The 21,218-nt window shown below is 45.7% G+C and overlaps 1 protein-coding gene across 1 annotated transcript in view; it reads left to right on the plus strand.

Moving 5' to 3' along the window:
• Positions 1–21,218, plus strand: part of SPATA17 (spermatogenesis associated 17) — a 239,796-nt gene that overhangs the window by 122,530 nt on the left and 96,048 nt on the right. Inside the window, exon 7 of the mRNA XM_006137342.5 lies at positions 12,929–13,132. Within this exon, the coding sequence (XP_006137404.3) occupies positions 12,929–13,132 (204 nt within the window). The remainder of the gene's footprint in view (positions 1–12,928; positions 13,133–21,218) is intronic.

Here is a 21,218-nt window from a genome sequence, read left to right on the forward strand (position 1 = left end):
CAGTGACAAAAATGATACTGCATAGAGAAAATAAATCTGATACGGTGTTCATGAAATTAATGACTTTGCATTTTTATCATATCTTTTGTTTCTCTCTTTGTATTTTTATAAAGATAAAAATTATTGGAAGAAAGCGAAGTGATAGATTGTTAGAAATGCAAAATGATTCAAAATATTAATGTAATGCTAAGGATGACTGGGTAACAAATGGTACATTTGCTAGTATGCTTGACCTGGCATAATTAATATTCTAGGTCATGCTTGGGTTTCCATGATGGAGGGTCTGATGGGGAGAATTCCAGGGAAAAAAATATATATCTATTGTATAACTCATTTCTCTCTCTCACCTCCTGCCCCCAAACGAGTTAGAATCATAGCCTTAAAAAATATCTGTGCTTTTCACACCTCATTTGCCATATTCACCACTGGGCCACCATTCAGCAGAAGGGCCTGATGCAAGGAGGTCAGTAAGAAGCTATTAGCAGAGTCCCCTCCTGGGATTTCTTTGGTCTTATTGAGTTGGAAGTTAGCATGACAGTACTGCAAATAATTCAGTTGTAGGTTTTTTTAACAGTTAGCACAGATTTCCCCATAGTGTTTGTCACTTCAGAAAATTGTTCCTGAAAATGAAATCCCAGAAAGTCAGCTTTGACAGAGGCTCTTCTTAGTTGCGAAGAACGTGATACAGAAAAATGTGTCATGCTCCCCACAGACTAGTTGTGATTTTTGTAACCTATAATTATATTTGGGGTGTGGTAATGAGAGAGGAAATCACAGTCTACTTATAGAAATTGGCTAAAGAAGTGAAAAAAATTGGAATCAAATACTGGATAATTTCTTAAGATTGCTGATTTACTACCATTATCAATAAGCTTATGAAGAGCAACATTAGCTATTATGATCTTGTAGTTGAGATATTATATTATTATCAGAAAAATAGAATACAAATTCTAAAATAATGTGTCGGACTGCTTTAAGATAAAAGATGTGATTAAAAGCCAAAGGTCCCAAAACTGCAGCTTCTTGCACTTGTGCACATTGCTATTACCCAATAAAGTGAATAGGGCTCTGTGGATGCAGAAGTCACCCTGTGTGCAAGTAGTTGTAGGAACAAAGCTTTGATTTGCTGAGATGTGTTAACCATATAAGAACAATAGTTATAGATGGGCCAGAACTAAAACACTGAATCCACGCTTCTTTCACAAACATTCCACAAGTTCAAGCATGGATCTAAAATATGCAACTGAGGCCTATCTTCATAATGGGCCTGAACAAGCATATATTAAATCCAAACACTGCCACAGATTTGGGGGAAATTTTGTATTCAGCTTTTAATCTAGATCTGAACTCTGCAACTTGGAACGATATTTTAGTAATTAATGTATTTATCTGAACACTGGCATAAATAAAATTAAACTTTAAAATAATGAATTAGGATTACTTGGAAAAAAAGATAAAAATTGAAATACATCTGGTAATGAACTTTGACTCAGAGTCCCATTGCTAGGGTTATATATTTGAACTTTCAGAAAAGAGGATATATATCACATTAATACAATACGAGTCATTAGATACTGACACAGATGCACTCCCTCTCAGGAGTGTCCTCTTTTTTGAAAGTTCAGATATGGAAACCCTAACCATTGCTTCACTATGGCTATGTTTACACTGCAACACTATTTCAGGATACCAGAGTATCCTGAAATAGCTATCCCACATCATCAAAAAATAACGGGCTCGCTATTTCAATGTCCCTGTAAACTTCATTCCACGAGGAGTATGAGATGTTTTGGAATAGCAGGTTATTTCGAAATTTGGCACTGTGTAGACAGCGCCAAATTACAAAATAAGCTATTTTGAAATAAGATATGCAACTTGTGTAGCTTAAATTGCATATCTTATTTCGAGCTATGGAGCAGTGTAGACACCCCCTATGACTGCATGCTGGTCAAGTCCTTTTTCAGGACTGGGGCCATCATTTGCATTTTTAATTAAACTGGTAGTTTGTAAAAATGAACTAATAAAACATCCTTTAAGTTATTATAGTAGCAATAATAATCAGAAGTACATAAAACAATGCTTTCCAGTTATGCCACTATAAAGTACAAAATATATGAATAAAGAATGGTCCTGTAGAGCATATTCAGGAACTTTATACAGTAAACAAAATGCAGTTCCAGAAAACCATTATGCTTACAAGGATATTTTCATTTTTCCATCTTATTTATGCATACACATAAATGTAAAATAGTTCAAATAACAGTGTCTAATGGGTAGATATCACATAATGACATGAAAGTTATTCCTAAGTACAGTTCTTAAAAAAGATAATTCATTATCATGTTAAAAGTTGGCTATATTTTCTATTTATAATATAGGAAATTCAGAGCTAATTTGGGAAGAAAACTAGCTGTCACAAATTTAAATCATCTGCTTTTGGCTAAGTTATAAGTATCACTGCTTATCTTCCTGGTGACAAAATTAAATTTTTATCCAACATAGGTTTTTAAGATTTTGCAGAATATATATATATATATAAACGTGTAATATATATGACAGAATTTGATTCATATTTACAATTAAGCTTTTGTGAAATATAGCATGTATAATTAAAATAGGAATAAAGCAAACAAGCAACTTTTGAATCCAGAAGATTTTTATAACAAGTTCATACGTTTTCCTGAAAAATTAAACACTAAATTAAATAAATATATTTGCCAAGCAAGTCCAGAAGTAAATCTCAAATGCAAATGGGAAAAATCATCTTACATTAACCTTGAAGAACACAAACATATCATGAATGAAATTCATGTTCAGTTCACCTTCATAAATCCAAAGTAAGGAAACTTTATGGGCATTGTCCTTTATGATGATGGAAGTTAAATTCAATGGAGAGCTACCAGACTATGAGCAAAACTACTGCTCAAACCTATTGGCTGGATTAGTGACCATGGTGTTCCTGCAGCACTTTCACAGAGTGTTAGGGACAATGGAATACTCTGATTACAGAATTTGTGGTCCTTTTTCCATGTGGTCCCCTAGGAGTCAGATGGTGCAGGGGGTGGGGAGGGAAGGTAGTGATTCTCTTCCAAGTCCTGCCCAAAAAATAACTATCCATGTGAGGTGCAAAAATGAGCTGTTGCTCATAGTACACTGTGCAGATGTTCAAAATATGATTATGTGCTTTCTGAGGCTGAGTCTACTCTTAAAATGCTACAGAAATACAACTGCAGTGCTGCAGCTGTGCCACTATAGGGCTTCAATGTAGGCACCAAAAAACCAGAAAGGATTGTTCCATCACTGTAAATAATCCACTTCCCCAAGAGGCAATAGCTAGGCTCTAACGAAAGAATTCTTCTGTTGACCTAGCACTCCTCTTCACCAGGGGTTAGGTTGCCTGAGCTATATCTCTAACGTTCATTGCACACCAGCCCTGAACTTCCTGAGCTTCAGCTTCCCTTCAGTGGAACTTAACTGTGCTTATGGATTCTGCCAGGTTGTTAGGGGCTGATTCCTTCATTGGGGAAAAAAGTAAGGCCATGTCTATACTATGGGAGCTACAGCATTATATTATATGTGCATGAATTTTTCATATTCCTGAGTACTGTAGTTACATTGATTTTGTTAGTCTTAAGGCACTACTAGACTATTTGTTGTTTTTTAAAATTGTTCCTGTTACAGACTAACTCAGCTACCCCCCTGTAACTTTTAAAGGTATACCAGGCTTAAGAAATGGTGTCCCCCAAACTCTACTCACTTGTGACACCAAAATGAAATCTTACCTTAAATAAAACATGCTGATCTGTTGAGCTGCCCTCTCCTCTTTTACATGAGAAATGAAATAATTAATAATATTGACATTTGGTTTATCATTATTTGGCATCTGCCCTAATGCCTCATTGAGTCTTTTTTCTGAGGCTGTCTTTGTAATCATAACCTCTAAAGACTTTCGTTTCAAATTTTTAAAGAAAAATCTCAGAACAAGATTAAGTTCAGATAGGAGGCAGCATGTTGGATGGCCTTTTTCCAAAAATGGCTCAGTGATTATCTATTGGTGTCAACTCAACGGGCTATGGCCAAACAGGATTATGGATTCACTTCAACATAGAGTCGATTAGGGATAGTTGCTTTTATTAATCTCACTACGTCACTACTATTACAGGATTAATATTGCCAAATGGTTACTCAGCTACTGTGAAGTGACACAACAATAAGCACAGGCAGAGCAATGCATAAAAGAGTGACAGGCACTTAGAAATGCTTACACACCTTCAGTCTGCGGGAAATCCCATTCCTGTCACCTTGCACCAGGGCTGCAGTGGACGTGGCTCCAGCTGGGGGTATCCAGGGCACCCTCTGAGGTGTAGGTCCCTGGTGAGACTCATAAGGGGCAGCACTTCTAGTGATCTTGTACCTTAGCTGTTTACCGAGGTGTGACGGGGCACTCGCGCCCCGCACTGAGAGCGCGCCGGGAGGCGCCGGGCAGCCACACCGGGGGGCGGGGAACGCGGCCCAGCCCGCCGCGGCGGGCTGCAGTAATACGCCGGCAGCCGGCGCAGGGGGCGTCGGGAGGCAGCTGGCGCCAGCTGGCAGGGCCCAAGAGGGAGGGGCCGGCGAGGCGCAGGGGGATGATGTCACGGGGGAAGGGTGGCTGGGAGGCGTCGCAGGGGAAGTGACGCGGAGGGGGAACGGAGCCGGCGGGGGATTTAAACCCGGGGTCGGCACGGTGCAGGGGAGCGCGGCGGACAGAGCTGGAGGAGGGGAGAAGGAAGGAGAGGTGAGGCAAGCGGGGTCAAGGGAGACGGGCCGGGAGGCCTGGTGGAGTAGGAAGCGGCCCAGGGCGGAGTCGTGGAGCCCGTGAGCGGGTGTGTTTTGGGGCGTTCCCCCATCCGCGAGGGAGGGACCACGGGTCCCTGCCTTTAGGGCCCTGGGCCGGGGTTCGGAGAGGGGGCGGGCCCGAACCCCCCTACTCCGCCAGCAGGCCGATCCGGCTTGGGTGTAACGCGAATGTGCGTAATAAAAGGGCCACCGGCCTTAGTGGTGACTGCTCAGGCTGAACTCTCTGTACCACAATTAGCTCGTAGTGGACTCTGAGGGTCGAACCTGTTTACACGAGGGTGCACACACTGGCTCAATGCCACTCTCAACATTCCCCCGGGGCTGAGAACTGAGGTCAAACTTGTTTACCGCTTAGAAGTTTCCCAGCTCAAGTGCATGGGTGATAAGGGCCAGCTGCTGTTTATGCTTGCAGGGTCCCAGGCTATGTACTCCAAGGATGGAAATTTCTATCCCAGCCTGCTAAACTGTGGGCCCCACTTATTGGTTTTTATGTGACAATTGGCTTAGGATGTAAGACACTTGAGTTCAATTTCTTCTTCTTCGAGTGGTTGCTCATGTCCATTCGAAGTAGGTGTGCGCACCGTGTGCACCGTGTCTTCTGGAGCGTTTTCCCTAGCGGTACCCGTAGCGCCAGCAGGGCGCCCCCTGGAGTGGCGCCGCCATGGTGGGGCATAAGTACCCCTGCCGGCACTGCCCCACCTCAGTTCCTTCTTACCGCCGTGACGGTCATTGGAACGTCTCTAGCTCTCTTAGTCTCTAGTTTGTTAATGGTTCCCGTTCTATCACTTATCTGTAAATAATTCTATTAGTTAGATAGTTAGATTCTTTTTTTTCTCCCCCCCCCCCCGGGGGTGAGGAATACCAGGGCCGCAAGGCTTCAAGGCGTGCGCTGACTGCGGGAAGTTTATGCCCAGAGGCGATCCACACGACAGTTGCCTTAAGTGCCTCGGTGAGGCCAATCTCGTAATTGATTGCAAGATCTGTAAGTCTTTTAAGCCCCGCACAAGGAGAGAAAGGGTTTCCCGCCTAAAACTTCTCCTCATGGAGACAGCGCTTCAACCGGTGCTGCCGGAGCAGCCTACAGTGCGCAGCGCATCGACTTCCACGCGTGAGGCTTCTCACCGGTATCGCGTGTCGGCATCGAGATCCCGGCACCGGTCTCACTCTCCACCATCCAAGAGGGTGAAGAAGTCCCGCGGCAGGTCCCCTACTCAGTGTGGACTTTCTCAAAGAAGTCGACCTCGGTCAGGTACTGCGGTGCCGGCTCACCAGTGCACACATCGCCTGCGGTGCGCCACAGTCGGCGAGGAGGTCTTGATAGTCCAGGGCGCCTGCCTTCTCACCTCCCGTCCACGCCGGACATGTTCGAGGCGGCATAGGACCTTAGCCTCACTACCTCCCCTCCGTCGTCGATTGAGAAGGAAGGGTCGAGGTCGCCCTCGCCAGAGGCTGAGTGGGCTACAGCCCCGCCTCTGCATGGTCCCGGTCAGCATGCTAAGGTGACTCTTGCGTCGGGACCATCCCATGTGGGATCAGTACCGATCGCTACCACGACACCATTTTCAACGCCAGCTCGCTAGTCCCATTCGGCTTCGGTCCGTGCTCGAACCTCAGCACTGCTGAGCCCCTTGCCAGCCCTTCGTCTGGCTACACCGGTGCCGTACTCCCATAGCCGCGTGGCGTCCACTCAGACATCTCTCCCCTCCACAGCATCTGGCCGTCTGGAATCGGCGTCCGTCTCCGCGCCGTCACAAGCACCGGCGTCGACCCGGTGGTCTTCAACGGTGCCCCAACCATAGGCTGCTTCTACAGCACCATCTCCAGTACCGGGCCTGGGTCCCCCGGTACCGTGGACGCCAGTAATGACTCTTCCGGCACCGGGCCCAGGCACCCCGGTGCCACAGCCAGCGGCAACGGTCCCGGCACCAGGCCTGAGCACCCCGGTGCCGCAACTACCGGAGACCACTCACCTGGCACCGGGCCTGAGCACTCCGGTGCTGCAACTGCTGGTGACTACTCTCCTGGCACCGGGCCTGGGCACCCCGGTGCCGCAACTGCCGGTGACCACTGACCTGGCACCGAGCCTGGGCACCCCGGTGCCGCAACTGCCAGCAACTACTCTCCCGGCACCGGGCCTGGGCACCCCGGTGCCGCAAATACTGCCAACCACTCACCCGGCACTGATCATCAACACCACAGTGCCACATCCGGCGACTCTCCCAGCACTGGGCATGGGTCCCCTGGTGCCGCAACTTGTCCATCCCTGCCGTACTCTTCCTCGGCTCCGCCCTGGCCAGAGTCCGACTACTCATCAGATTCGGACGCAACTTCCATCCGTTCAGGGTCCTCGGGAGCATCCTCATCCCACAGGTCCCGGTCCCAGCACCGGCGGAACCATTCACAGCAAACCTGGCCCCCGCATCCGCAGTGGCCTTTTTGGACTCCCTGGGCCTACCATCAGTGGCAGGGGCCGGTGCCCCCGTTTCTGGTGTCGGAGGCTTCAGGTCGCCGTTCACAACCCTCGGCATCGCTGTCTCGACCTCCCCCTTTCCCGCAGGGGGCACCTCAGCCTGACCCAGCGGCACAGGCCCCGGTGCCGGAGTCAGACCCGCAGGCGACACAAGACGTCCAGCCGGCACCGCAGTTGGCACCAACCGGTCCGATACCGATGCAGGAATCATCCTCGTCGTCATCCCCTGACGAGGCCCTGGCAGACCCGGCGCTGAGCCTGCCGACTATGGATGCCCACATGCACCAGGAGCTTCTTCGGTGCATGGCGTCAAATCTAAGCGTCCCGGTGGAACCTGTCATTGAGACATGGATCCAATGGTGGACATCCTCGCCGAGGACGCGCCCACACGTCTGGCCTTACCGCTCAACAAAATGGTAGCCAAGATTACTAATGCCCTGTGGCAGACACTGGAGACCTTGACCCCTACCTTAAAAGGGGTCGAGAGGCGCTATTATGTCTCGCACTCGGGGCATGAACATCTGTATTCGCAGCCCATCCCAGGGTCCTTGGTCGTGCAGGCCGTGGCCCAAAAGGAAAGGCTTCCCCGGCCTGGCCCATCTCCAAAGGCAAGAGAGCCTAAAGGGCTGGATTTGATGGACGTAAGGTTTACGCCACAGGGGCGCTACAACTCCGCATCGCTAACCAGCAGGCGATGTTGAGCCGCTATGCCTTCAATACTTGGCAGGCTGTGGAGAAATTCAGGGACAGGCTCCCAGCGGAGGACCGTCAGGAGTTTGCAGCCATTGCTTCGGAGGCAAGGTCATTGCCCGAACCACTCTCCAGGCGTCCCTGGACACAGTCGATTCAGCAGCCTGCACTATGGCAACTAAAGTTGTTATGCGTTGCGGTGCCTGGCTGCATGTTTTGGGGATTCCCCCTGACGTCCAAAATACGATCCAGGACTTGCCTTTCGAGGGCAAAACTTTGTTCTTGGAGCACACTGACTCTAGGCTCCATATGCTAAAGGACACGAGGTCTACCCTGAAGTCCTTGGGCATCCACACGCCTGCCCCGCAGCGTTGCCAGCTGCCCTATAGGCAACAGGCTTTGATGTCGGCAGGGGAGCGTCCAGACTAGCGCGCTGAGCGGACAAACAGCTAATCAGCTGTTTGTCGGTGCAGCGCGGCAGCCATGTAAATTTAAATGAAGCGGCGATCATTTAAATCGCTGCTTCATTTCCTTTTGCCAAAACAACAAATCTACATGGCTCCGTCGACAGAGCCATGTAGTTTAGACGTACCCTGTATGAATTTCATATTAGGTACATAAGAAACATATAGTGGAAAATCATTCAGTAATTGTGCAACGATACAATGAAAGTCAGGAGACTGTATTTGAAAACTTCATAGAATCATAGAATAATAGGACTGGAAGGGACCTCAAGAGGTCATCGAGTCCAGCCCCCCACCCTCAAGGCAGGACCAAGCTCCGTCTACACCATCCCTGACAGATGTCTATCTAACCTGTTCTTAAATATCTCCAGAGAGGGAGATTCCACCACCTCCCTTGGCAATTTATTCCAATATTTGACCACCCTGACAGTTAGGAATTTTTTCCTAATGTCCAATTTAAACCTCCCCTGCTGCACTTTAAGCCCATTACTCCTTGTCCTGTCCTCAGAAACCAAGAGGAACAAATTTTCTCCTTCCTCCTTGTGACACCCTTTTAGATATTTGAAAACCGCTATCATGTCCCCCCTTAATCTTCTTTTTTCCAAACTAAACAAGCCCAGTTCATGAAGCCTGGCTTCATAGGTCATGTTCTCTAAACCTTTAATCATTCTTGTCGCTCTTCTCTGTACCCTTTCCAATTTCTCCACATCTTTCTTGAAATGTGGCGCCCAGAACTGGACACAGTACTCCAGCTGAGGCCTAACTAGTGCAGAGTAGAGCGGCAGAATGACTTCACGAGTTTTGCTTACAAAACTTGCATTAATCTAACTCGTATAGGGTATGTCTACACTGCAAAGTTAATTTGCAATAACAGCCCTTATTTCGAATTAACTTTAATAGCGTCTATACATGCAAACCACTATTTCAAATTTAATTCGAAATAGCGGAGCCCTTAATTAGAATTTGGTAAACATCATTCTACGAGGAATGATGACAAATCTGAAATAGCTATTTCGAATTAAGTGCTATGTAGACACTTAATTTGAAATAGGGGGCCTCCACCCCTTCCCAGGGAGCCCTGGTAACCACTCTGGGCACAACCCGGAAAACTTACTCTCCTGTTCTCCAGCCCTGGAGCCATTAAAGGGGCAGACCCTGGCCACAATGCCTGTGCCAGATCCAAGCCTGCCAGCCCAGAGCCAGCAGTGGCCACCGGGGCCCCTGACCCAGTGGCCCCAAAACATGAGCCAGCAAGCCACTGGCAGCCAGCCCTCCACCGCTCCCCAGGAGCAATCTGCCAGCTCCCAAGAGCCAGATGGGCTGGAGAAGGCGGGTGTCTTCCTGGTCCAGGGTGGAGATCATGGACCTTATTCAGGTTTGGGCGGGATGCCCCCAACATCCATGATCTCTGCACTAGACAGAGGAATGCAGCCGCCTATGGCAGGATAGCTGCCAGCCTGGCCACCAAAGGCCACATGCGAACCCAGGAGCAAGTTAGCATGAAAGTCTAGTTGGTCTGGCGAGACCCCCACCCCTGAGCCCTGAGGTTCCCCTTCCCCTTCTTCCCCCTTCCAGATCCCTCCTCCCAGGTTTCTCCCTCCCCTCTCCCACTCTCTCTCTTCCCCTCTCCCACCTTCTTTTCTCAGTCTCCCCAGAGGTTTATCCCCTCCCCCAGTTTTGTTCAATAAACCCACTTTGTATTTTTGAACATACGTGTCTTTTATTTGACATCAGGAAGGGGGGCTAGGGAAGGGTAAGTGGAAGGATGTGAGGGAGGAATGGAGCACGAGCCCCCAGTGGGGAGGACCAGGGTGGCTCTGAGGGCTCCTCGTGGTGGACACTCTCCCGCAGGGCCTCCTGGATCCTGACAGCCCCCCAATAGACCTCTCCGGATGGCAGCCTTCAGCAAGTGCAGCTGGGCTGATGGCATCGACCCCACTAGACGCACCGGCATGCCCAGGGGCAGCTCTGGCTCCATGTGGCCGAATGCTGTGGTGTTCCGAGTGTGTTCACTCAGGGCACTCCAAGACAGGACTGCTTTGCTGTCCCTCTTTGAGGTAGACAAGCAAGCGGGGAACCCTGAGAACTGTTTGTCTGGGGTAGGGGTAGGTCCCTTTAAGCACAGAGCTCAGTTAGCCTCAGGCAGCAGCCCCGCACACTAGGTCCTAACCTGATGCCCAGCCGGCACTGGTTCCAGACAGCTTTAACTTCAGTTCAGGGTCTACTCAGTGTGGACAAGCTATTTCAAAACAGCAAAATGATATTTCGAAATAGTTTTTGTGTGTAGATGCACTATTTCGAATTAGCTTAATTCGAATTAACTATTTCAAATTAAGTTAATTCGAAATAGTGCTGTAGTGTAGACATACCCTCAGATCATTAAGTATTTGCAAGCAAATATAAGCTGGTATGATAAAGTTACAGAGAAGCCTAACTATCACATGTTGTAAAAATAGTCAATATGAGTAAAAAAAGAATCTGAAACATTATGAGATGATTTTGGGAATCTGAGAGCCAGTCTTCAAATACAGAGCGAAACCATAGATTGCAGCTAAACTGTACAGAACACAGATCATAGGGTGACTTGCAATTCTGCATTCCCTCCTCAGATTCTGCTGCTGCCTGTGGAGAAGGCAAGTGCCCCTGTGCCGTGTTACAATGTAGCCAGAGATTGGGTTGGTGCAAGGGTCTCCTGGCCTTTCCCATATACATCCATGTTCTCTTTTTCCTGCTACCCTACCCCCAGAGGAATGCAGAGTGATATGACAGAGTTACATTGAGACAATTACAACGGCTTTAGGGACAGAATACTCAGGAGGATCTGTCCCATAGCTTATAACAGCTATATTTAAAATAATCTATCATATATGCATATTGAAATACATTAAACAATATGTTTCATAAAGGTCTTATTTAAGTTTTTAACCCGATGAGCTGTAATCTCCCAGTGGGACACACTAATGAAAAATGCATTAGAGCTAATTGGGGAGCTCTCATTCCTCCCAAACCCATCCTGTTAATACTTTATGAGGAGCCTGATGTGCTACTTAATTTTCTCAAGAGGCCAAAATAGTTTTACAGGAGGAGAAATGGTAAATTATAAATATTTACTCTCTTCCTCACACCTACTGCTCCCCAAAACCAATGTCTTTATCTGCTTTTTTTATTCAATAGGTTTTGACAATAACATGATAAAAACAAAATTTTTAAATGTTTCATACAAATGTGGTTAAAAAAATAAGAATTCTGCAAGTATGTTGTTTTTAAAAAGCATGCATGATCTTTGGATCAATTTCTGGCACATGCACCTTTATACAGATGCAATTTTATCAAAAATGTAATAATTTTGTGTTGTGGGATATAGTGATTCCCATGTTTAGTAAATAAATTAATAATTAAAACAAATAATACTTTTTTCAACAAAATACTTTTTCCTCTATTCCTGAGTTGCCTGCAAACAGATGAAAATATTTGCAGTGAATTATTATACAAAATTATTTGGAAATTGTTTTGGCATGTAATTTTTGGCCCGATAGAGATTTGCAAATTTGCAAATAGTGGATTTTGCCAATTAATAATTTGAAATTACATCTTTGTTTTTTTGTCATATAAGTAACATATTGTTACAAAATTACAAAATTCAGAAAGTGGGCTGTGAATTTTACAGTTCAGAATACCTATTCTTCATATTCATTTTTCACAGTTCACACTAGTAAAGCTAGCACACTTGAATATCTGCAGAACATTAACATTAAAGAGTTACAAGGAAGGTCAAACAAAAATTTCCTTCTGTATTTGTATAAATATTAATGGAATTGGTTCCCCCCCCCCATTGTCATTCTACTCTACTTGTGAGGGTGTTGCCATTTGCTGCCATTTGAAGACAAATTATAGATCAGCTATCATAGCAGTGCAGAGATGTAAGAGTCCATAGCATCTAAATTCCTCCTTTTCAGCATGTTTTTTTTTTCAAAATGAGAGATAATATACATTTAAAACTATTTATTCTATTATGCATTCTATACTTTACATTACAAGATGTACATTCAACATTTTTTTGTGTCAAACTGAAAAGAGATTTGCCCAGTTTAATTATTAAGGAAAACTGTTACATTTGTGTGATTACTAGGTATAGAGGGAGAAGACTTATATATCATTGGAAAGAAAGATGAGCTTAAAAGTCTCAGTTCTGCAACATTTGCCTCCATATGGAAATTTACCCTTATGTATAAGTCCTGGAGGCCTATGTACCATGTAAGCCCTATTTAATCCCTGTTTTAATGGGACATAAGCGGTGCACAAAGATGCATTTCATCCAGAGTCCTTTCTCATGTCTGTAGACCTACTGAAACTTTTTGCTGAAACACTTGTCATGTAGCTGTCTTTATCATTTTGAATGACAGCATAAAAACCAAACATATGTTTTAAATTATATGAATTCAAGGTAACTCCATTTTTTCCACAGATAGCAGGTGTGTACAACTCACCATTCCGACAATCACCTGATCCAATGGAAGTACGGTTACGGAAGGCAAAGCCCTTTAGCTACAGGCGGCAACAAATGAAGAAGCATCTTACTGATGAGATTTCTGACTGGCTAACTTGTACAAGCACCCTAACTTTCCCTTCAATGAAGCCTCTTCCACCCATTGGTAGACAGAAACCTCAGGTAACGCATATCAATAATTCTTAAGCAATTAACTCTGCCAAACATTTTTGCTGATAACGTTCTTCTTATTCTTATGTATTGATCATATTGGTTCAGGAGATACTCTCTTTCAAAGAGATCTATTTTCATTTTCAAGAAAGAGAACATATACAGGCAATGAGACACTATGAACTAAATTTTTGTTCTTTGAAAATATACAAACACTTTAAAGTTCCAGTAGGAAACTACCACATAGATAATATCTCAACTGAAGCTCGTTAGATGCAGTACTTCCAATTGCACAGGTCTGCATAGAATTCTGGGATTATCAATCAGCATGCAGGAGAAATTAGAGATAACGTGAAGAGATAACCAATGAAAAGAAAAACATTTTTTTAAAAGCCACATAACAGCTAGAAAATTTAAATAGCCATTATTGATATACATGTCTGTTAAGTTTTGCTTTTCATTTAAAGGCTAGGAAATATCCTCTTTACACGGAAATATTTTCTTCTCTTTTGTATCCACTACATGTGTCAAGTATCAGAGGGGTAGCCGTGTTAGTCTGAATCTGCAAAAGCGGCGAGGAGTCCTGTGGCACCTTATAGACTAACCGAAGTGTTGAAGCATAAGCTTTCGTGGGCAAAGACCCACTTCGTCACATGTTAGTCTATAAGGTGCCACAGGACTCCTCGCCGCTTTTACATGTGTCAGTTTTACATGTTCAGAAGCTTCAGGGAGTAGCCGAGTTAGTCTGTACAGGTAAACTGAAAAAACAAACAAACAAATAGTCTGGTAGCACTTTATGGACTAACAAAAAATGTTGTGTTAGCAAAAGCTAGCTCATGATACAATCTACATGTTTTGTTAGTCTGTGAGGGTATGTCTACACTACCCTCCTAGTTCGAACTAGGCATACCGCACTTGCAAATGAAGCCCGGGATTTGAATTTCCCGGGCTTCATTTGCATAAGCGGGGAGCCGCCATTTTTAAATCCCCGCTGGTTCGAACCCCGTGCAGCGCGGCTACACGGGGCTCGAACTAGGTAGTTCAGACTAGGATTCCTATTCCGAACTACCGGTACACCTCGTGGAATAGGTACACCTCTGTTAATAAACAGAAAGAAAACACTTCCATAGTATCTTCCTTCAGTAATTTTCATGGAGTTTATCATTTTAGCTTCAGTAATAAAATAGCAAGTGATGGTAACAAGTTATAGTAATTTGTATTTATGGGTATATTACCTATCCTTTGAAATGCTGCTTTACCTGTCCTTATTCAGAAAGCCAAAGATGTTGTGCCTATCCTTCAGTGGGATATGTTTATATGCACTTTATGTCTCTAAGGATACTCTGGGTGATACCTTGCCTGATGTGAATTGCATAGCGATCATTTGAATATTTTGAAACAAAGGGGAAATGATAGCATTTGCACTGCTATTTTACTCTTACAAGATCACTTTGTTATTATGCAATGAGTTTTATCTTACAAGTTTTTGTTTTGGTTAGAGTATTTGGTAGCACTTTCTAACACACAGGAAATGCAGTCCTAAACAGATAGCCTTTCAGAACAAACCAGAAGAGTTCTCTTTATTTCCTGCACCTCAAAGAGGGAATTTACTATATAATACTTTAATCCTTTCAGTGTTCTGGGATGGACACGGTGGGGTAAATTTTCAAAGCACAGTGCGTGGATTTAGCTGTGTGACTCTTATTGATATTAATGGGAGTCACGCGGCTAAATCCCCACACACCACTTTGACAATTTAGGTTTGTATGTCTCAGGAAAGGACATTGTTCTAAGCTGATGAAACAGCTGGACAGAATGCACAGGTCTGAAAGTTGTCTCGTGTAACAGTATGGAATTTAATTACTAGCCATCCTTGCAGCTTAGTTCTGTGTGACAACACTCTTCTACACCAGCTTTAATGTAAACATCAGGCCCCATGCTAGTCACTTGTGTTTCACCATCACCTTTATAGATAACCAAAATATGTTTTGTCCTCAAGGATGATATTGAAATTAAAATGGAATGTATGTATATTTAAGAGAATAAAAATTAACTATCCACCAGTTGTCTCTTAGGGAAATTGGTATTCTGCATTTTATAGGCAAGCACTATGTATGTAAGAGAGCATATATGAAAGAAAATGTTTAGTGCTGCTCTCAGTTATATCAGATATATCATTTTTACTACTGAATTAACAAGACTTACAGTCTGATGAAAGTACAGCTAATACTGGAATTAGTCATCACTTCATTAAAAGGCATTAAAACAGCAAGCACTTCGCTTTTTCTTTTTTAAAGTTTTTCCCCAACCCCCCCTTTTTTTTTCTGGCTGGTGTCTATGCTTGGGTGAGCAAAGGCATGATTTAATTTAGAACAAAATATCCATGGGTGACCAGTGACTCCACTTCCTGCAGGAGCCCAAAGCACATTCACTACAGCCAGTGACCCCCGCACTGCTCATCTGGGGACAAGGAGGCAGAGCCCCAACTGTGGCATGCTGCAGCATCAGTGCCCACAACTCCCAGGGCTCCAGGCCCTAAAGCACTGGGCAGGCAACACATTCAACCCCAGGAAGTGCAGTAGCCTGAGGGAGAGGACACAATAGGCTGTTCGGGGATGCTCAGTCTCCCCCTGCCTACAATAGCTGATGGTGCCCAAGCTATTCTGTCAATACTGTATTAACCCATAAATGAGCCAGACAGATTCCAGTATGTGTCTGTCAGTGTCCCGCTGAGGCACAAAGACCTTGGCATGAGCTAGCAACTGGCATCACAACATCTACTTGAGAGATTTTCAGCTTATATAAATAGGTAAACTGTTGTCTAAGCACACATAGAAACCCTTAAAACACCTCAGGCTTGCTTGAAAGTTTTATGAATCTTTCAATGTATCTGAGGACTCTTGCATAACAACAGCTATATGCTTGGCAGCATGGGTCCATAGTGCTGAAAGTCCAGGGCCACATTGTGTAGCTTTATTCCAGGAGTTTAAAAGCATCACAAAGGTAATACTGATCTGGTACATCCAAATTAATCATGGCTGACCAGAAGGCTGGGCAACATCTCCTCCTGACCTTATCTCAGAGGCAAGCTATATGACCAAAAAGTTCCAGCTGGCAGTGACCAATGAGCATTTCAATAATGGAACAAGCAAAGACAGTGTGGCAAATTCCAGCGTTAATCTCTTCGATGGCTAAGAGAACTGATAAGAAATATGTCCCACCCAAGGTTTCTGAATTTCTTTTTTCTCACCCAGCACCAAATTCCCTCATGCTGGAAAATGCACAACTAAAATACAAGCAGTCTATTCCATCGAACCGTGATAGCAAAAAGCTCTATGCATTCTGGTACATTCCGCCTTCTACTTTACAATTTCGGATTTCAAATTATGCAGCTTTATTGAGCAAATATCATTACAAAAATCACACAATTGCAAAATCACTATTTCAGGCCACCTTAGACACTGCTGACACGGCTGCACATTGTACAGCAACAGTGGTAGTAATGAGGAGGGCATCATGGTTTAGCTCCATTCCATTCTCCAGGGAGATTAAAGCTACAGTAGAAGATCTGCCCTTCGACGGCCAGAAGCTGTTTGCAGCTAACACCAACGAAATTCTCCACTCCATGAAAGATTCCAGAGTGATGCTTTGGTATTTGGGGATCCACAACCAAGTACCTAGAAGAAGGCAATATAGGTGTCAGACCGAGACCTTGATACCCCCCTCATATGCACAATACTACAATAGACAAGACCAGCAGCAACACAACAAATGCAGAGACACAAACCAATGACGATGCCCTTCCTTTACCACAGTCGCAGCAGTCCAACAAGCGAATTTGATCAGGTCAAGGGTCTGGAGAGCCTCTCACCTATTCCAACACCATCAACACAAGCAAATCTCTTCCAGCATTGATCGTTCGATGGTCTCTCCTACACAAAACATACAGTTTATAGGAGGAGGCCTCGATTTGACAGTGGTTACTGCATCCCTGCCTACAGACCATTTCTGAAAAATTGTGGCCTCTGTAAATACTTTACGATCCAGCCCCCAGACGACAGCACTCAAACACCTTCAGCTGGTAGGGCACATGGCAGCGTGCAACTTCATAGTCAGCAATCCACATCTGCACATGAGAAGTTTACAGAGCTGGTTGGTACAGGTGTACAAACCCAATGTCCATCTGCTATCCAAATCCCTAGCCCTTCCAGAGATAGCAAAGGAATCCTTATGCTGGTGGCTGAGCCCATGGAACCTTGGTTCCGGAGTCTCCTTCCACCCACCAGAGCCATCTATCTCCATGACAACAGATGTATCTCATACAGGATGGGGTGCCCACTTATGACATCATACCTGCCAGGGCCTACGGTCCAACACCGACAAGAATATACACATAAATGCCCCAGAACTGCAGGCAGTCAGGAATGCATAAATCATATTCCTCCCATTCATTGCCAACAGGCACATCAGACTATACATAGACAATGTCTCAGCAATGTTTTACATAAATCGTCAGGGAGGAGCCCGATCTCGAGCACTTTGCACAGAGACCATAGCCCTTTGGAACTGGTACCTGAAATACAATACAGTTATAATCACAGGGCATCTTTCAGATGCCCTGAATACAATGGCAGATGCACTCAGCAGAGCCCTCCTGGTTGAACATGAGTGGCAAATTAACCCACTCATATTGGTGGACATCTTCCACCTGTGGAGTCACCCTACCATAGACCTGTTTGCCATGCAGACTAACAACCAATGCTCCCTATTTTGTTCCAAGGAGAGAATAGGCAAGGGATCAATGGAAGATGCCTTCCTCATCTCATGGACATCTCACCTATTCTATGTGTTTCCTCCTATACCCCTATTGAACAGAGTAGTTCACAAGACAAGGAGGGACGGGGCTCATCTCATACTTATAGCACCGTCATGGCCATGACAGCCATGGCTCTTCCCTGCCTAGTTGTGATGTCCTATGCCCCACCTTTCCACTGACCTTGCGTAAGGAATCTCCTTCTTCACCCAGGCTCCCTGGCCATCCAAACCTCCACTCACTGCATCTGAAAAGGTGTGGCTCCTGTATGGTTCTTTGACTTAGAGTTGACATGCTCTCAGCAAGTACAAATGGTCCTTTTACACAGTAGGGTGCAGAGCATCTGCAAGACTTATCTTCAGAAATTGAAAAGATTCTCACCAGCTGGTTCCTTCAACATCCTCCTTACCTACCATCCTCAACTATCTTCTGCAACTTAAACAAGTGATCCTCACAATAAGCTCCATTAAAGTTCACCTTGCGGCTATTACAACGTTCCACTCCAAGATAGACAACTCGTCCATATTTGCTCATCCACTCCCCAAGAGCGGCGAGGAGTCCTGTGGCACCTTATAGACTAACCGAAGTGTTGGAGCATAAGCTTTCGTGGGCAAAGACCCACTTCATCAGATGCATGTGACGAAGTGGGTCTTTGCCCATGAAAGCTTATGCTCCAACACTTTGGTTAGTCTATAAGGTGCCACAGGACTCCTCGCCGCTTTTGCAGATTCAGACTAACATGGCTACCCCTCTGATACTTCACTCCCCAAGAGGTTCTTAAAGGGCCTGCAGGCACTTTATCCAGATAATATTCCATTAATGCAACCAGGAGACCTGGATTTAGTATTGAATGTTCTAAGTAGACTGTCTTTTGAAACACTGAAGACCACCTTATTATTACACTTGTCCATGACAACTGTTTTCCTCATAGCTATTACCTCAGCCAGACAGGTAGGGGGATATTGCAGCCCTAATTGCAGATCCCCCATACACCACCTTTTTTAAAGATGGTCACATTACGTACCCATCCCAAATTCCCCTCAAAATACACTCATTCTTCCCCATCAATCAGATGATACACCTTCCCACCTTCTTCCCCAAACCACACATCAACTCTTTTGAGATGAAAATGCTCACTCTTGACTGTGCAGAGAGCTCTCCTTTTACCTGCAGCGAACCAAACCATTCTGGGCATCTTCCAGGCGCTTAGTTTCAATAGCAAACCACAATAAGGCCCAGGCCGTCTCATCATAGTGACTCTCCCATTGGATCGCAGATTGCATCAAGCTTTGCTAAACACAGTCAGACGTGCTGCCTCCAGATAGCATAAAAGCACACTCAACCAGAGCCATGGCTACCTTGATAGCGTTCCTCAGTAAAGTACCCCAAGAGACATCCACGCAGCTGCCATGTGGTCCTCTGACCACACATTTGCAAAGCACTACGCACTTACGCAGGGACCTCTTTCCACCCTGAAACTAGCGAAAGTGGTTCTTTCCACTGCTTTTCTGCCAGATCCAAAGTCCATTTCTCCCTAAAGAGAAGTTGCTTTGTAGTCACCTAATGCGGAGCGGCCACGGGGATATCTCTCTCAAAGAATGTCAGTTACTATTGAGGTAAGTAACCTCCTCTCTCCTTCTCTCTGCTGAGGAAAAGATATTTGAATAGGGCTCTGCCTTCTCTCATGTGTGAATCCCAGGCAGGTATGTAAAGGATAGGCTAAGGTGGGTTGTGCTTGAGGCTGTGCCATTGTTATTATATAGCAATTAGGCAAAGTCTAATTGCTGAATCCCTTTGTAGTGCAGTGGTCTGGGTGCTTACCCAGGTATGTGGGTTTAACTTCTTCCTCGGCCTCCTGAGAAGGGACTTGAGAAGCTGTCTCTGAAGTGTACATCTGGATGCTGGACTAAGAGGTGGCCTGTCTGCGGTGGGCCTAGTGTTTGCTGCCTCATTTGGTTCTGCTGCTGTTACACATTCATTCCATATTCATAGAGATCATAAGGCTAGCATGGATCATAGCAGTTTGGGTGTGTGCTTAGCATTAATAGGCCTAGGGTTCAAATCCCTCTTGATGAGAAGGGAATTTGAACCTTCATCTCTTGTCTCAGCTGAATGGCCTAAGTGCTGACCCTTGCTCTGCTCCACTTTCAGTGCATATCTATAGGGCCAAAGCCTCAACAAACAGCCCTGAGTAGTTTATTGGTCGGGTGTGTGCCTGCCAAGTGGGAAGTTGGGGTTCACAGCCCTTTCTTCCTTGTTGATCTCTTACCTCTCGAGTTACTGGCCTAAGAACAGAGGGTATGTCTACACTAGAAAGTTAGTTCGAACTAACGGACGTTAGTTCGAACTAACTTTCCTATGCGCTACACTAGCGCTCCGCTAGTTCGAATTTGAATCGAACTAGCGGAGCGCTTAGTTCGAACTAGGTAAACCTCATTTTACGAGGACTAACGCCTAGTTCGAACTAGCTAGTTCGAACTAAGGGCTGTGTAGCCCTTTAGTTCGAACTAGTGGGAGGCTAGCCCTCCCCAGGTTTCCCTGGTGGCCACTCTGGCCAACACCAGGGAAACTCTATGCCCCCCTCCCGGCCCCGGACCCCTTAAAGGGGCACGGGCTGGCTACGCTGCCCGTGCCAGGTGCAAGCCTGCCAGCACCCAGCTAGCAGACCCTGAACCTGGCACGGCACAGACCCACCCACCCGATGCCCCCCAGCCCACCCCCTCTTGCCGGGACCAGGCTGGCGGCTCCCGGGAGCTTGCCCTGGACCGCAAGAGGCGGGCACCTTCCTGGGCTAGTGCGGACATCGTGGACCTCGTCCACGATCTCCGCACTAGGCACAGGAAAGTGGCCGTCTAGGGCAGGAGAGCTGCCAGCCTGGCCACCCAGGACCAGGTGTGCATGAAAATCAAGGGGGTCCACTGAGACCCCCGACACTGAGCCCTGAGCTTACAATGGCCGTACTGGGTCAGACCAAAGGTCCATCTAGCCCAGTAGCCTGTCTGCCGACAGAGGACAACCCTAGGGACCCTGGAGGGGATGGACCGAAGACAATGACCAAGCCATTTGTCTCGTGCCATCCCTCTCCAGCCTTCCACAAACTTTGGTCAGGGACACCACTCCTACCCTCTGGCTAATAGGACTCCATGGACCCAACCTCCATGACTTGATCTCACTTCCCTTTCAACTCTGTTCTAGTTGTAGCCTTCACAGCCTCCTGCAGCAAGGAGTTCCACAGGTTAACTATTTGCTTTGTCAACAACAACTTTCTCTTACTAGTTTCAAGCC

Source organism: Pelodiscus sinensis, chromosome 3 (genome assembly GCF_052426305.1).
Source record: "Pelodiscus sinensis isolate ZL-2025 chromosome 3, ASM5242630v1, whole genome shotgun sequence".
In the NCBI taxonomy this organism is placed as follows: domain Eukaryota; kingdom Metazoa; phylum Chordata; order Testudines; family Trionychidae; genus Pelodiscus; species Pelodiscus sinensis.